Source organism: Cnephaeus nilssonii, assembly GCF_951640355.1.
Source record: "Cnephaeus nilssonii genome assembly, chromosome: 6".
Taxonomy (NCBI): Eukaryota; Metazoa; Chordata; class Mammalia; order Chiroptera; family Vespertilionidae; genus Cnephaeus; species Cnephaeus nilssonii.
In genome coordinates, this window is record NC_137077.1 from 23,485,353 (window position 1) to 23,503,702 (window position 18,350).

Below are 18,350 nucleotides of genomic sequence, written 5' to 3' on the forward strand. Positions count from 1 at the left end.
ATGAATGCTAACCACACAAAAAAAAATATATAGAAAACTACAGTAAGGCACATCATAAGTTGCTCAAAACTGGTGATTACAAAAAATCTTGAAAGTAGCCAGAGAAAAAGGCACATTACACACTCAAAAACAAACAAAATGATAGCAAACTTTTCTTGTGAAACAAGACAGAATAAAATGTATCATCTTTTAAGCATCAAGAGAAAAAACAATTGTCAACACAGAATTCTATACCCAACAAAAAGATGTTTTAAGAAGGAAGGTGAAATACTTTTTGATATATATAAAAGCTAAAAGAATCCCTCACCAGAATAAAGAATACGACGAAGGGTCAGCAAAGAAGCTAGGTGGCCCTGGCCGGTTTGTCTCAGTGGTTAGTGTGTTGGCCTACGGACTGAAGGGTCTAGGGTTCGATTCCTGGTCAAGGGCATATACTTTGGTTACAGGTTCCATCCCAGGTCTGGGTCCAGGAACATGTGGGAGGCAACCAGTCAATGAGTCTCTCTCACATTAATGTTTTTTTCTCTCTCTCTTATCCTCTTCCCTCCCTCCCACTCTCTCTTTAAAGAACAATGGGAAAAAATATCCCTTGGGCGAGGAATAAAATTTAAAAAAAAAAAGCCAAGGTAAGCTCTCTGATGCAAAAGCATCTAAGGAAAGACCTTTATATTAAAACTTGGTTTTCATTAATCACCTATTTGAGCTCAATCACTGCCTAATAAGGTTGTATTTTATTTGAAATAAAAATAAAGGTGGGTTTTGTTGTGTCTGAAACACAATGGTTGTGTATCACAGCAAAGCACAAGCAGCTGGTTTTAATTTCTTGCTGAAAAGAAACAACACTTTTATTTTCCACTGTTTTATTATAAAAATCAACATTTCATTTGTTACAACTCAGCTTAGTGTAATAATCAAAAGGGGGATTTATACAAGGTATTTTTATACAGTTTACAATTAAAGCACTTATTTTACAAAAAGGGGGAAGTGAATAGTGGACAAGGGCTGACCAAATGTTGGCCATTAAAATATATAAATACATCCTTGCAAAGCACCATCGTACCAAAGTCCATGGACAAGAAACACCAGTTGACTTTAAGACAAAACGAAGATTAAAGCTTAAGAAAAAATTTAAAAACATAAAGGATAAACATCTGAAAGCAGCACCAGATCCTTCACTTGCAAATAAGGCTAGTCCAGCTCAAGCTTCTCAGTATCCTCTTTACTCTATATTTTCCTCACTAACCCCAGATACTTAATTTCACATAACATTACATTTAATCAGACTCTCTTTGATTTATTTTCCTTTTAATACCCATATTAAAGGAATGGTCATATATACATATTCACATACACATATATGCATTCCTACCCTGATTATATTTAATTTAAAAAAAGAATGGACAGTTAAGCAAAAGCAGTTCTCTATAATTATTTGGTGTTAACTTTTAGGCAAATCCTAACTAATGGCGGGGGGAAAAGTTTTTGTTAGTTCTATATGGTTAGTTTATAATTCTATCTGTAAAGTCATGAATATTTCTTTCAGCGGAAAACTTAATGGTTTAAGAATGCCTTACAAAAAACAAAAATAGAGTGAAGTGTACCTGCACTGAAGAAGGGTGAGGATAGTCAGATTCACTCTACATAATCTAGATTAACCTAAAAAAAATCTACCTCCCCCCTCTACTCACGTAGTTTTAGTTTAATAAGACACAGAATTAAAACAAATATCCTGAGCATATAAATTTACAATATTCATAATTAACAATATTTTAAAATTATAAATGCAAAATGACATATTTTAGGTCTAAATTCTGTCTAAAACATTGAAAATTTCAAGAGCTAACTTTTGAGACTATTATGAAATGATGCCATTCCAGAAGATAGAAACCACATATGCACCAGTACTTTCTAAAATCATTTGTTATTTCTCTTGGCTCATTTTAGGTTTGGGATAAGGAAAGCAATACCAAATAAAGTTAAATTTCTTTAATTTAAAAATTCTGAGAACATGTTTCAAACAAATTTGATGATAAACTTCTTTATGACTCAGTTCATGTCTACACCTAGTGTATAGTCTCATTTGCAGATGTCTGATATTTACATACTCATATCCACACTCCACACTGTGTAACTTAATAAAGCATGACATATTTGGGGTTTGAAAAGCCCAAGATTTCTGTTCCTGAATTTTGTTAGATGTGAAATAGTAACCAATATGCAGATCTTATGGCATGCAAATCAATGGAGTGGCACGTTTTCTCTTGCAAGAGATAAAAACAATTTTAAAACTGCATTTCTAAGCATCTAATCTAGACACAGGACTAGACAGGGGAACAGCAGCATTACATCTATTGCAGAGGAGCTTAAGGAAAGCCCCTTAGTACCAGAAGTAAACAACGTTTACCATGATTATTGGTATCAGGTCGCATAAATATACACAGTTTATTAATTGGCTAGGTAAGCTGCAGCTACTAACTGTATCTGAAGTATTCTTCGTTAATGGGCCTTTACAGCAAATGGGCTTTTCCCAAAATACTAATTGCTACCCAGTAAAAATGGAGGCTATTTTTATATCCTAATATCGAATGAGTTGGCCCTATACAAATCATTGACTTAAGAAAATTTTTTAATGAACAAATGCAATCCTCAAACATCCTAAAATTTTACTGCTCAAACCACCCCCCTCTAACTTATCCTCTGGTATTAGATTTCTAAATACATAACATCCATATAGAATAGTTGTTTAACGTATTAACGGTTCAGAGCAAAACTCCTCAGGCCACTGTTCAGAAGACCAGGGCTCTGCAGGAGCCAAGTTCAAAGTTAGAAAAGTTCAGGGTCATAAAAGACCATGTCAATGTGGAATAGCTTACTATAGTGCACTGAACGTATGCTCTGCCAGAGTTAATTTCTCAGATAATTCTAAGCATATCAGTAAGTGGGCATACTTTAAGACATGTTTGAAATACTTTTTTATTTAAGGAACCTAATGAAATTTTATTTATTCCCCACTCATGGATAATGAATCTCACAATGCACCAAATTCAAAACCGTTTTTGATTTTTTTTCTCCCAATTTGTGCTGTCATGATTTGGTGTGTTTTTTTGTTTTGTTTTGTTTTATTCTTAGTTTTCTAATTAAAGCTCTTGTGTTTAATAATCAAGAAAGTTTACTTAAGCTTAACTGTCCATGTAACCCGAGGGCCAATAAATCCTTCCTGAATTCTGACAATTCTCTCATTTTAAAGGTACTCCCCAAAACATTAAAAATCCATCTCAACTAACCCAGAAAGAGGATTCTGAGATAAAACTGAACTGCCTTCAAATAATTTCAAATTGGCACACAAATTAGCATTTTGCAAGAGGCCATTGCCATCGCAGTACAAGCACTTGGACTGAGATACAACAAGGCAATATTCTTCTTAGTTCATTATAGTGCAAGTTTCCACATGGGAAGCCCACCAGATAAAGATGCACATTAAAAAAATGTAAACATATAGAATTCTCAAATTCTAATTGATACCCAGTTATTGCTAACCTTTCCATCTTCATTTAAGCATCAAGTGCCCATGGTGTGTCACAGAATGCAACTTCTGTGTCCATTCTGTTGGGCTGTGAGCACACTGTTCCATTAACAGGAAGAGTTCCACTTGTCTGACTGAGATGCAAGACACTGCTGGATCACCACTTATTTATATGCAAAATCAAGTGCACAGGATTCTTATAAGGCGCACGGATTCTTATAAGGTGTCCCCAGCAATCTCACCAGTATTCTGAAACCACGTTTTTTTCTCTTGAAAAAGTTTACTTAGGCATTTTTTAATTGCTTAATTAATTACTTCACCCTTGCTGATATTCTAAATCCTTTCTTCCATTGTTTTTCGTTGGGCCCTTAAATCCAGAGAGGCCTCTCAGCAAGACTGAATTTAAAAAAACCATTCAGCAATAAACGACCAACATTTGCTAAGGTAAAAAATACATTAGTTTAAAAGCACATTCAATTTTAGCATAGATATGCTGGAAACACGTGTAAAGCAGGAAACTAACTTCTGGCAAGGTGGCAACGCAGTGCTAGAATCGTTCCACCGGTCAGCCATGACAGCTGGGGGTGCAGCAGCCCGTACCATGCAGGCCAGGCAGGTTACAGAGAGCCTTTCAATATCCTCTCCACCGAGTCCTGACAGCTGAGAAGTTAACAGTTTGCTTTCTCATTTAATCCGTATTGTTAAATTTGTTAAATCATCTTAATCCATAATGGGATAAGAGAGAATACACACTAATACATATATATAAGGTGATTATAAGGATAATTTGGATAATTTGAAAAAAATCTAATATTCACATTAGTTAACAAGAAAGATATTAAACTCATGTCACACGTTAGAAGAGGTATGTATGCAGACATCCTTCTGAGAAAAATTGGCCTAAAGAACACGAAAATGTCATGAACAGTTACTAACGGGAAAACCTAATGATAACAAAACATTCTCCTTTTATATAGATTGTCTCTAACCAGAACATATTTAAATATTTTAGTAGGAAAAAAATATATAAAAATGATTTTATACTCTGATATTACATGCTGAAAGTACTGCAAGGATATATGATCAACTTACAACAAAAACATAACGGTTAAATTTGTAATTCTTAAACATTGTCTATATGTGTTGTAAAAAGACAGATTAATGAGCATTAAAACAATCTTAGAAGTAAAGAGGAGCAATATGTCTAACCTTTGATCATTATGCACAAACAGCAGTCAAATTGAAGAGCTGAGCCTACAGGAGAGTGGAGCGAGTATAAATATTAAAATAAAACCTTAATTTAGGAAATTCCATTTAATCAATCTTCAGATAACAAGCTTTGAAGAAATCATGGTATCTTGGCAAACGGCCTACAAAGCTGCTGGGGGAGCAAGTAGGTGAAAACACCTAGAGGAGAAATTCTGAGAGGTGAGCGTGGATTCTGAGGGAGGGACAGAGACTGCACACACAATCAGCCCCACAGCATCTCACCAGACAGCTGATCTTTCCTACAACAGCAACACCCAGAATGGATTTTGGTATCTGTTTTCCTCACTAAAATTGCTGGATTTCTAGAGAAAACGAAGTCCTATATCCAAAGTTAGTATTAATTCCGTTTTCTTTCATAATTTCTTATACTTGTAGGCCCTCAAGTGCTAGTTAACATGAAGGCAATCTGGCTACTTCCAACCTGCTCTAAAATGGACTTAAATTTTTCTTCTTCTTTTATTTTTGGTATCAATAAAGCCCAGACATTCCTGGTCACTGATGCCTTTATTATTCCTGTTTCCTTGTACTCAGTCACTTCACTGGGTTTAAGGCATGCTTTGTGTATTTAGTTTGCAAAAATAAAACTTTTAGTACAAATTTATTTTTATACAAATTTTTATGGCACAAGCAGCAAATTTGCTGTTTTAAGAAAATATATAAATATCCTTTTCTTCTGTACAAATATCTCCAGTATTCCCTACCCTTTATAATTTTTAACTGTACATGGTCTGCCTCATCCTTCTCTAGTATCTCCCTCCCCCCCTCCAGATCTCAACCAAATCTGTATGTACACGTTTGCATTGGAGGCAGTCAGAGGAGGAGGGCCCCTCCTCAGGAGGAGTCTGTACAGGGAGAGGGTGGCGGAGGGTAGAGGTGATGAGAGTAGCTCCTCTCTGTGTATGGTGAAGGTGGGCAGCTTTCATAGTTCTCTTCTGCTGACAAGTATTGGCTTCGGGGTGTGGGAGGTGGGGGCACAGGCTCTGAGTCATAGTTCAAGTCACTAGTATAGCCCTTGGCTGTTGCCACTGAGGTCATTCTCCGGCTGGGAGCATAGTCACTGTCACAAACATCTGTGCTGCAGGGTGTGGTTGGGGGTGCAAAGTGCCGGTAACTGTATGGCCTGTAGCTGGTATAGGAAGAAAACCAAGAGAAGCGTTAGTTTTATGGAAAAGTGGTTTTCCCTATCAAAATACGGAGGTATTAGATGTAAACTTCACATTGAAGATAATAAACTACTACAATCTAAATTTGCACAGACCAGGAGGTAATTTTCAAAGGCAGATTGGAAGTGGAAGGTAGCATGTATTTTGTATTTGAAAATACAATGTGATTAGAGGCAATTAAAAATGGGTAGGATAGAAATGCACAGGTAAACTCAATCTAGACCCTGGATGTGCTCTTATAGCTTTACATTAAACTGGATAATGAAATAAAAAAGAACTATTCAAAGTTGTACTTACTGGTTATTTTTGGAAATCTGTCAGTTATACTTTCAGTCTTTAGTCTACTAGTATATATAGTGAGCCTCACCAATTTCTGCTACTTCATGGTCTGTGAGAAGAATGGGTCTTCACACTTTTTAAAAAATGTATTTTTTATTGACTTTTAGAGAGGGAGGAAGGGAGAGGGAGAGAGAGAGACACTGATCTGACAGCAAAAACATCAATTGGTCCTACACGCCCCCTACCAGGGATTGAACCTTCAACCGGGACATGTACCCTAACGGGGAATCGAGCCTGCAACCTTTTGGTGCAGGGGAAAACCCCCAACCAACTGAGCCATACCAGCCAGGGTGGGTCTTCACACACTTTATACTACTTAAAAGTGTTTTATGTTCTTTCAACATTCTTTAACTGCTCTACAATTTACCTGATGAGTAATTTAGTGATGTCTGAAGACTTCATTCTCTCTTTAAAAATCGAATACTGTATAAGTCAGACTGAATATTGTAGACAGCCTAAGGGGTATATCTATCCCATTACTGTTACTATCAGCAAAGGAAAACTGCTGTGGTTTCAGAGGTTTTGATTTTCCTTAGAAAGACAAGCTTATGGTCATAAGAGCAGCTTTAACTCAACATCAAAATGATAAATTCTTAATACCCATAGAAGACCAGTGAACTTTTAAAAATGTATTTGATATCACTTACTTCTTACCTTTTTAAGTAATCTATAGTTGTTAATAAAGTTTGTAGCATGACTAAAGAAAAAGGCATTGGAAAGAGGGGATCATACTAGTAAAAATAAGAGCTGACTTAACGTGCTAGTTTTTCTATCATTTCTATTTCTACCTGCAACTTTTTATATTCTAAATATAGAAAAGTTAATCTTATATGCTTTCTCATCAGAGTAACTGCAACAGAGGGGCAAGAGCAAGTGCAAAACTGAAGTAACAATCCATAAAATACCTAGTGATAGAGAGTACCACAGATAATATCCCAGGATACAAACATTTGATAGCATTAGGACTTGCCTCAAAAGAGAAGGCTGCCAAAAGACCAAGTGTTACATAACCTGCTGAGCAGTTTTCTCAAGCTTTTTTTTTTTTTACTACCAATATTAACATGATGTCATAGTATTTTTTAGGTCTTATCTTTCTGTCCAGATAAGAGCCTTGATAAAATTTCTTGGCTCAACATTTAAAAGGCCCAAATACTTCCATTTTCATGGGGAAAAAAACAAGGAAAGGAAGGAAACAGAATTAACAAAATTCTTTCAAGTTCCAGTTTAGACAAAAATCTCAACAAATGATAAGAAGTTCCACTCAGAAGAAACAAACTGGGCTTAATTTGAGATGTGGGAAATTATTAAATAAGAACTAGTTTTGATGTAATTATGTTCATTTTAATCAAACAGTGTTTTATTCAATTTAAAGAAATTAAAGCTTTTAAAATAAATATTTAGTTCTTTTTTTTTTCTAATTTTCAGTTTTCTGCCTTTGTATTTTGGCTTTTAATTAATTTATTTGTTAATCCTCACCCGAGGATATTTTTTCCATTTTTTTTTCATTTTAGCTTTTTAAAACAAACTTGTGGCAGGAAAAGCAACATTCAGTTCAGTGTCAAGCCTATCTCAAATAGCCGTTATCTATAAACTGAACTGAGAATTCTGAATGAGGTACTATAAAAAGTTTCCATTTGATTTCCACACATCTATGCAGTTACTTCAGGGCGATTTGACTGGAATACTAGGAAACACCTTATCTAGAAGATAACAGGCACTTGAGGACTGACAATAAATACCAGGCACTGAGTGTTTAAACAGAGAATATCAAGCTCTTGACTGTTGGCCTTTCAAATAAGAGAGACAAGTAGGGCAACACTCTAATACTCATGGTTAACCTGCTCATTATGCTCTACAGATCAGCTCAAAGGCACACTCCCCCTCTCAATGAGTTGTGACCTATTCCATGCAACTGTATGAGAAATACCTCATTTCAGGTCATAATAACACATGTAAACAAGGGCTGAACAGAAGCTTCTCTCAAATTCTGTGCTCTTAATAACCCTGCTGTTTTACAGCGCTCTCAACTCTCTGAACCATGCAGAGTCTTATTCCAATACTTCATCCTTAGACTTTCAATTAAACCTAACCCGAGCAGTAACATATTTCAAAATCAGTCATTTTGATAGGTAACTTTTCCTTAGAATGTTGCCAAAGCATTGAGGGCTATCCTGTTATTCTAAAAGCCAGCATTTGTGACTCTTTTAAACACTATAAAATTCCCTGAAAGAAAAGAATTCGTGGCAGGGGCAGGGGCAGCATTACCAAGACAAGAGGTCTATTCTCTCTGTGACCATCATCTACTCACTTGGTGCTACATCAAGCCCAAGGTTATTAGAATACCCCATCCTTCTAATAAATACCCCTATTTGTGTTAGAGGAGGAGGTTATTACCTGTAGGACCTATGAGTGGAAGGACTGTTTGAAGAATAACCAAATTCCATAGTGTAATGTGATCGCTCTGTGGCTGGGGATGGCGGAGGGTTCAAAATCTAAAAGGAAAAATAATGAAATTATTAAAAATAACAATGGTCCATCCCAGACAGAGACTATCAAACTTTCTTTCAACTCCTCTTCTTCCATCTCTACTTGTATTTGTTCCCATTGCACTATTAGCACAATCCTTCCTCTCCAAAGAAGTGACCTTAGGTTTGTGGCTCTCCACTCCTTACAACACAGTTTCTTTCATCATGGCTAACCAGCTCAAGGTGATGAGAAGAAAGTCTATAATCTACAAGTCACTGGTTTAAGTTCAGTATAGCTGGGTTTTGATTTTTTCTTTTCAAATTATAATTGTTTAAAGGAAAATCACTGACTTAGGAGAAATACCATGTGCTGCCTCTTTTGGGAGGTCATGAGATAAATGAAGGAGCTGAGGCCTCTCAGGAGTTACTTTTACCTACACAGAAAGTAACGTCGAGTGCTTTCAAATATGCTGGTTACTACACAGCCAACATAAAGAAAGGTTTTCAAGTGCTTGCATGGTGATGGTAAAGCCTTCTTTGAACCTTATATGCCCGACTCCTATACTGAAAATCTTTTTACTTTACCACCACTGAGCACCCACATTTAAGTGAATTAACCTTTTGCACTCGGATGTCGAGTGTGACTCGACACGGTTAGCATCGGTAGCAGCTCGTATGTCGAATTGTATTCAATGTATCAATAATTTGAAATATAAAAAAATCCAAATAAATAAGTTTGTATGAAAAGAAACTCGTTTTTTATTGTACTGCCGCACTTTGTAAAATCTGGGGTATTTAAAAAATTAAATCCCGAGTAGAATAAAGGAATCGAGAAAAAAGCAAGCGAGTGCAAAGGGTTAAAAATCTGAGATCCTATGAATCTTAGCATTCAAAGTGAAATGAAGGAAACCAGACTACTTACTGCAGGGAAGTAAGTGCCTTTGGTGCTTGAAGAGCTACTCGATGACGCTCCTGTGACATGAGCTCGGTCATAAGGAGGTCCACTGCTTCCCCCCATGATACTTAGGGAGCTGATCATTGATTTACCTCGCGACATTCCTAAAATGAAGGACAAATACTGATGAGTAACATCTATAAAACAAAGAGTTTGACTTTTAAACAATATATGCCTTCTTTTTCTAATAATTGCGAGAAGGGAAATGAATGCTCTCTAAAGTGAACACTTCCATTGAAAGCTGGCCTAGAACAAGGCCAAGAATAACCTCCCCACCCTCCAGAATGGAAGCAAAGCTCTTCAAAATGAGATAAAATGAGAGGTTTTCAAACTCTTAAGGGATCTGAGGAGAGTGGAGGTTGTGCAGCAGGTTAGACTAACAACAGATCTGCACAAAAGGTAACTAAACCCATTTTTTAGGGCATGAATACAATGTATGGAAGATTATTTCTTCAGCTACTGGATGCAAATATTGTAATCACAACCACCATTGCTAAAGAAAAATTTTCATTTTTTCCACGTGACCTCCTAAATTCTACAACTGCAAATAGGTACAGTAACACAGAATAACTAACAGTTTAAAAATCATGTCTGTTTACTGGGTTACACGTAAATAAGTTCTAAATATTTTTAGAGGGCTTTTGTCTAGAACCTCTTTCTAAGAGGCTCCTTACACTAAGGGCACCAGAAAGTACTGATAAGAAAGCTGTACTTCCTTAGAGCAACATGGTCTACTCAAGTCTAGAACTTCTGGCTACTTGGCTTTGCCTGAATAAACCCCCATCCCAACTATCATCACTTAAAGTTAGAAGAGAACATAAGACATTGTACACCTCCCAGAGATCACCCAGCTATTTCCAAATTTTTGCTAAAAAAGAAATCTTAGTCTACTTTTTGGCCTCCTTTAATTCCTGGGCTCAATAGTACTAAAGTTGCCTGGTAGTGAATCTAAAGAACTGTGGTTTATGACTTTTCACTTAATGACTAGCTGATTCACTTTCAGTAGAGTGCATCCAGAAATGCAGTATATTCAGTATATAGAAATGCTTGTCTATATACTTGCTTTGTATCTTTTGGCAATTTCCACCAACCATACCTCAGGTCGTTTGTGTACAGAGAAGATGCAAAAAGTAAAAGAGAACATTTGTTCTTATGATTTTTTTAAATCCGAAGAGGTCTAGTTTGATATAGACTCTGGGTAGTATCCTGTTTCAATTATGGAAACCTGAGAGTCTTGCCAGGACCCAAGACTTGATTCTCAATGGATCAGTCTTAACTCACCTGGAAGAGATCCTGACAAAGAACTTGGGTGTGGCACATAACCAAGGGGCACAGAAGCTGGTCCATGAACTACGTAGTCATTAGTCATGGTTTCTCCATCTCCCTTCATACGTGGACACAACATCCTCTGGCAAATAAAGTATATGGTTCCAGACACAAAAATAGTGACAATTACTCCAATAACTGAACCAACTGTATTGGTGGCCTGTGGTGCTGGCTCCTCGGTTGGATCTAAAATGGGAAGGCAGTACAGTTATATAATGAAAAACAACTGTAGAGTCAAAATAGTAATCAAAAAGAGGGCTTGCAAGCAAAGTGAGAAGCTAATGAAGACAACTTATAAACACTTTTCTTTTTTATGAACGCATTTACACCATGCCCCATGGATTATGGATAAATGTTATCATTAAGAATCAAAGGAACTATCCTTAAGTGAAAACAAAAATAAAACAAACATTGGGAACCATACTGTAAATGATTAAAAAAAAAGTGAATTATAGTTAAATTCCATTAAGAATTTTTAAATACATATACATATAAAAATCTATCATACTTCATTCTATATATCCTAAAAATCAACAAACTTATTTTAGAATCTCAGAGCAAATTTTAGGGCCAGAAGGGATGAACCTGAAAAAGTCATTAAATGACCTGGAATGGTGAAGCCAAAAGCAAGCCTGGGCTGGATTTTAGGTTTGAAAAGTGACATTTAGGCCTGGTGACAGGAAACTGGGGGCTAAAGATGAGCATTAGCTCTCAGACCCAATGAGCTGATGCCTTCAGGGTGAGTCTTCCTGCCTGAGGGCAAGGAACAGGCCTGATACACGAGTACTTGAGGACTCAGAAAGAAAGCCAGGGCCTGAGAGCACTGAAGCAAGACCCTGCCCTTGGCATCCACCTGCTCCGTCTGAGGCTTTAGAAGCAGAGACATCAATATTAGAGGTAGAGGGAAAGAGCAAAAGGGCTCATCCAATTTAGAGCATTACTCATCAATTTAGAAGGAAAATCATTCCATATTCTGAATAGTCAGACTATATCACTCACAACTGCAAATCCTTTAAAAACCTTCCTTCTGCTTTGTCTGACCTCAAATCTCCCATCCACATTGCTAAACTCATCCTCTGATAAATTAAATAAAATAAATGAGAGAAAATAACATTACTGTTACACAATACGTAAGGACTGCCAGTTACATATTTCATCTATGGCATGTGAGGCAGATTCTTAGTCCTCGGAGCAACCATCTCATCTTTCTTATTTCTTTTTAGTGCCCTGACATTCCTTCCTAATGCCAAGCTTAAGAAGAATAGTTTACACTCACTATCTCCAATTCTTAGTCTCTGGGTCCTATCTTGACTCACTGAAATCAGGCTCCTATCCTCACCACCACACTGCAACTAGTCTGGCAAAGATCAACATTCTCCTATTTGCCACATGCAATGAACCCTTCCCCTCACTGGCCTCTCTATATTCTCAATGCTGCTGGCTCTTGTTTTCCTCAAAAATGTCTGGTCAATATCCTTCCAAGATACCACTATCTTAGTTTCACTATCTCAGATTATTCTTTCTGTTTCCTTTTGTTGGCTTCATTCTCTTCTGTCTGCCTCCTAAGTACAGGTGGTTCCCAGAGTTCTGTCTACCCCCTGCTATTTTCCTCCTCTATTTAACTCTCCCTGGGAGATTTCATCCACTGCCTCTGCTTTAATTATCATTAATAAACTGAAGAGCCCAAATCTCTCTCTTGAGCTGCAGACCCGTATAGTCAACAACTTCCTGAAAAACTTCAATGGACATCCCATAGGCGACTTGAATGCAACACATTCAAAGTGAACTCTCTGTCACCAGCATCTGTCATGTTTCCTAGATGCCAGGGGTAAAGCAGATCATAAAACAAATGAGGTGCTCTTGGCAAATTAAAGGCATTTAAATTAAATTAAATTAAAAATAAAGTAATAAAAAAACCCCACCTACATCAGCCAAGCATTACATCTGCAGCCAAGATATGGAATGGTACCTCAGTTTACAGTCCCTGCGATATATTCTAGTTAATGATTCCAGTCACTCAATGAGGTATCTATCTGTGTATCAACCTAAACTTATCAACTATATCTAAATGGTTACCAAACCCTTTTTACTTCAGAAATAACTCTGAAATCTATCTTTCCACCACTACTGCTCCTCTTGATTTAGATCTTCATCATCTTCTTCCTGAACTATAATAGTCTCCTAAGCATTTTTAAATTACAGGCTGTAAGTTACTAGATGGCAAAAACAATTTAGTGGGTTGCAAATAGAATTTTAAAACAGAAAAATGTCAGAATGCATTCTACATACTATGGATAAATACTGTTGTATGACATATTTGTTTATGTGTGTACCCATGTCTTTGTATCTTGATTTGGTCAAAAAAGTTTGACAGCAACCAGCCTAACATTTCCCTTCCTATAATCTTATCACTTCCAATCCATCTGCTTTACAGCTTTCCCAATTACACAGCCATGCCATCCTTTATAACTTGTTCAATGACTCTCCATTATTCTGGAGATAATGTTTAGTCTCTTCAGAAGAAAATAAAAATCCCCTATCATCTTACCTATGTTATGTCTTGCTGACACCCCCATGTATTTTGGCAGTCCCATTTACATGCAGTTTCCCAAAGGTGCCTGTTTCACTCTGTGTCTGAAAAGGATATTTTCTCTTTCTAGAATGCAATCTTTCCATTTACCTGCATAATTAACGCTATTCATTGATCAACACCCTATAACTTCATCCTATACCATTGTTCTCAAGTCTTCCTTGATGAGTCACATCTTCATTCCTAAAGAACTGACCACTCTCCTTTGTGTTACTACTTGTAGAAATCTATTATAGCACATTTGATATCACTTATCGCACTCCTTTGTCAATAATACCTCCTATGATTCAGGCCATATGTTTTATACACATTTAATTTTCTCACAACCTCTAGGCTAAATATTATCTTCATTCCAAGGATGAAGAAACTAAGGTTTAACAAGAATAAGTAATGGGCTTGTAAGAGGTTGAGCTAGAATTCAATTCCATCTCTGCCTAGCTTTAAAAGTCCTAATCTTACTACTACCTCAACCATAGAGGACTTTGAGAAACTTGGTACAGGTACCCAATATCCTGAGCACAGAGCAGGTATCCAGAAAATGTTAATGAATAAATGAATAGATTCTATAAGTCTTAGTGAGTATCCCATTTGAATTTGTAAAAATATCAGCTTAAAGTCTTTATTAAGATTAAAGAGTTTTAAAACGAGTCCTATCTAAATTCCACTAGACCAGTTTTGACAGGATAGACCTGGCTCATGCTGCATTCCATTCAGAACTAAGTTTACCACTTTGGAATATATTATATGTTAAGGCACTGGTCAATAGTTATGAACCTTGAAGAAACTATAGGCTATTCAGCCTACGTTCTCTAGGTCTATCCTTTATAATAAAAAGGTAACATGCAAATTGGCTGTACAGTGGAACGACCAGTCTCTATGATGCACACTGACCACCAGGGGGCAGATGCTCAATGCAGGAGCTGCCACCTGGTGGTCAGTGTTCTCCCACAGGGGGAGTGCTGCTCAGCCAGAAGCCAGGCTCACACTGGTGAGCGCAGTAGTGGTGGCGGGAGTCTCTCCCATCTCCGCAGCAGCGCTAAGGATGTCCGAGGGACGGCTTAGGCCCATTCCTGGCCCGCTCCCCAGGGGAGAGCTGTCCATCGGACATCTCCCAAGGGCTCCCAGACTGCAAGAGGGCGCAGGCTGGGCTGAGGAACCCCCGCCCCCCCTGCCGAGTGCACGAATCTCATGCACTGGGTCTCTAGTAAGTATATGTTGGCACAAGTGTCCTCAAGCTCTTCTTTTTTTAAAAATTTTACTGTCCTTTTTAAAAATTACTTTTAAATTGATTTTTAGAGACAGAAACATCAATGTGAAAGTGCAGCATCGATCAGCTGCCTTCTGCATGCCCCCTACCAGGGATCAAACCTGCAACCTGGGCATGCCCAACCCAGCAACCTCATGGTGCATGGGACAATGCAACACCAACTTAGCCACACTGGCCAGGGCACTGTCTTTTTTTTTTTTTTTTTTTAAATTGATTTGAGAGGGCAAGTGGGGGGAGACAAACATTGCTTCATTGTTCCACTTACTTATGCATTCACTGGTTGATTCTTGTTTGTACCCTGACCGGGATCGAACCCACAACCTTGGCGTATCAGGACAACACTTTAACCAACTGAGCTACCCGGCCAGGGAAAGGAAGCTTTTAAAATCACTGAGATACTGGTGGAATTGTATCAAGAAAAAAATGGGAGATGTTAAACATGGACTAATGTTCAGAAACTCTTAAGTTTAGACTACTGATTGAGTTCCACATATCTACAAGCATATCTCGTTTTAGTATGATTCACAGATTGTGGGTTTTTTTTACAAATTGAAGGTATGTAGCAACCCTATGACGTAAAAGTCTATCAGTGCCATTTTTCCAACAAGATCAGATGATAGTTAGCATTTTCTTAGCAATAAACTTCTAAAATTAAGATATGTACACTGTTTTTTAAGACATAATGCTATTGAACTTAATAGTCTACATTATAGTATAAACAAACTTTTATATGCAGTGTAAACAAAAAAGTTAGTTTGACTCATTTTATTGCAATATTCGCTTTATTGCAGTGGTCTGGATCCAAACCCGCAATATCTCCATGGTATGCCTGTAAATTGTTTCAGAATTTCTTAACTTTAGTTGTAGCAAAACAATATTTATTATTTTCTAATGCTTTACACTAAATGTTTCTGTGAAGATTTTTGTGCATAAGAAAACTGCTGTCTTTTGAGGACTTATTAAAAGCAAAACATGATTACCATTAATAGTTGTTTCTGAGTAAGGAACAAGTGATTATAAGTAAAACTCACACATAAAGGAAAGGAAAATGTATTTTTAAAATTCTCCCTTAAGAGTAATATGCAGGTTTTAGTCCTACTTACAACAATCCAGTTCATCTGATTTGTCACTGCAATCCACATTATGATCACATTTCTTATGTTTTCCAATGCACTGACCATTAGCACAGCGGAACTGATCAATTAAACAAAGCACTGGGGAAAAAGGCAAATAGTTTTCTTATTTTTACTATATTGTGAAGCCAAATACTAGCAAGTAAAAAAGTACTTTGTGGGTGCAAATGAAAACAAATTAGACTTTTAGATATATCTTAAAAATTATTCTCAGGGGATTTTTCTTGAGAGAGGGAAAAGGCAATCCAGCAGGAAATTTCCCATTTTGTTTTTTATGTTAAATTTCATCATTCACTAATTATTCTGTTAAGAATTAAATATTTCTACATGCATTTCTAGACACTAAAAAACTTCAAAGTATCTGTTAAAAATAAATAAATTCACAAATTCAGTTTGCTGGGAACAAGTACTATTTTTATATACTAAAGTTCTTTTTGCCTCATTCCTCTGTTAAGCTTTTTTTTTGTTGTTGTTTAATATATATTTTTATTGGTTTCAGAGAGGAAGGGAGAGGGAGAAAGAGAGAGAAACATCAATGATGACAGAGAATCATTGATCGTGACAGAGAATCCTGCATGTCCCACACTGGGGGTCGAGCCTACAACCCAGGCATGTGCCCTTGACGGGAATCGAAAGCAGGACCCTTCAGTTTGCAGGCTGACACTCTACCCACTTAGCCAAACCAGTTAGGGGTCTGTTAAGCTTATTGATGTGTATAAATCTTATGCATATTAAGTGAATTAAAACAATAATTTGGAACATGTTACTGTATTTATTTTTATTACATTTATTGGGGTGACATTCGTCAACATGAACATATAGCTTTCAGGTGTGGGTTTCTGGTTACAAGATCTGTATATTGCATCATGTGCTCACTACCCAAAATCAAATCTTTTCCTGTCACCATATATTAGTATTCAACTATGTTTAGACATAATAAAGTCAAATGTACTTGAAAATCCCAAATCTACCACTGAGCCAAAGCAACACTCCATTCTGAATTTCAAACAACTTAATGGAAAAAGGACTATATAACCAGGTCTTAAAATTTTTAAATACCTTCACAGTTCTTCTCGTCTGATTTATCCTGGCAGTTTGCATCTCCATTGCATCTGAGGGCACCATCAATACACTGTCCACTGGCACACTGGAACTGGGACTCTGAGCATACAGGACAATTGAGTTCATCACTGTGGTCTTCACATTCAGTAAACCCATCACACCGCCAAGCCACAGGGATACAATCAATTTCTCCCGTGAAACAAGTAAACTGCTGAGGAGAACATGTTGGGGGTTCTTCAATGAACGAGGGGGGGAGGGGAGTGACAAAAACAAAATAATTGTCACGCAGCGGTAACACACCTGAGCGGAGCTCATTTAATAACCAACATATACAATCTCTTGCAGTCCAAGCAGAATGCTTCACAGTTGCTACTCAACACATGTTTATTGTTTCAAAACTTAGAAAAGTTAGAATAAAAGAGTCTTATAATACCATCTTCTCAATGGTTTTTTTTGAGTGTATAAGCTCTTTTAATCTTTGTTCACAGAAATATATATTTTATGTTGTTTTTATGGTAGAAAACACTGATTTGTGGGGGGCTACATTTTTATATCAGTTTATAATCATAATGTTTAATAGCTATATCAACTCAGTTACGTAATAATTTTCCTATCATTAGAAATCAGATTATTTTTAAATTTCTGTCACTGTAGACAACAGTCTTTCTCTTTCATTTGAATTAACTTAAAGTTACAGAACATGTTAATTGGCATTTAGACCTGCACAGGAAAATGATAACATATTTACCTCCACATGATAGTTCATCTTGAAGCAGAACCAAGTGCATGGGGCAAGAGCACCTTGTAGTACCATCTCCTTTTACAAGACAAATATGTGAACAGCCACCATTATCCTGAGCACAAGGGTGCTGTCCTGCAAAAAAAAAAAAAAAAGGGAAAGAAGGAAGGAAGAAAGAGAGGGAGGAAGGGAGAACAACCAGGTCAAAAATCAATCACTTACGAATTACCAAGGACTTTATTATCACACATATTAATTCCTTGCTCTATCCCTAAACAATCTGTAAGAAAATGAGGACAACAAAACACTGTTTTTACAAATTTATATATAAAATATTTTAAAGTATTTTAAGCAAAGTAATGATACAGCTCATGTTAATTTTGTGACTAAGAAAAGCTGATTACTGAAACTAAAAAAAGGTGTAGGAAGAATGATGAGACTATATAAAAACTCTTCTAAACTATAGATTTTAACTCAGAAATTCTAACTTTCTAAAAAAGAAGATGATTTTACTCAAAA

At 36.7% G+C, this 18,350-nt stretch overlaps 1 protein-coding gene across 2 annotated transcripts in view; it reads right to left on the minus strand.

The window, feature by feature from the left end:
• Window positions 1-682: 682 nt before the first annotated feature.
• LRP6 (LDL receptor related protein 6) overlaps window positions 683-18,350 on the minus strand; it is a 142,290-nt gene continuing 124,622 nt past the window's right edge. Inside the window, exons 17-23 of one of the 2 annotated variants that reach the window (XM_079775881.1) lie at window positions 17,841-17,966; window positions 17,090-17,191; window positions 16,001-16,111; window positions 10,996-11,226; window positions 9,682-9,818; window positions 8,689-8,786; window positions 683-5,918 (exon numbers count right to left, since the gene is read on the minus strand). In XM_079775881.1, the coding sequence (XP_079632007.1) occupies window positions 5,624-5,918; window positions 8,689-8,786; window positions 9,682-9,818; window positions 10,996-11,226; window positions 16,001-16,111; window positions 17,090-17,191; window positions 17,841-17,966 (1,100 nt within the window). In that variant the 3' untranslated portion in view covers window positions 683-5,623. Of the gene's footprint in view, window positions 5,919-8,688; window positions 8,787-9,681; window positions 9,819-10,995; window positions 11,227-16,000; window positions 16,112-17,089; window positions 17,327-17,840; window positions 17,967-18,350 lie in introns of both variants that reach the window. The other variant, XM_079775880.1, reaches the window with a different exon arrangement.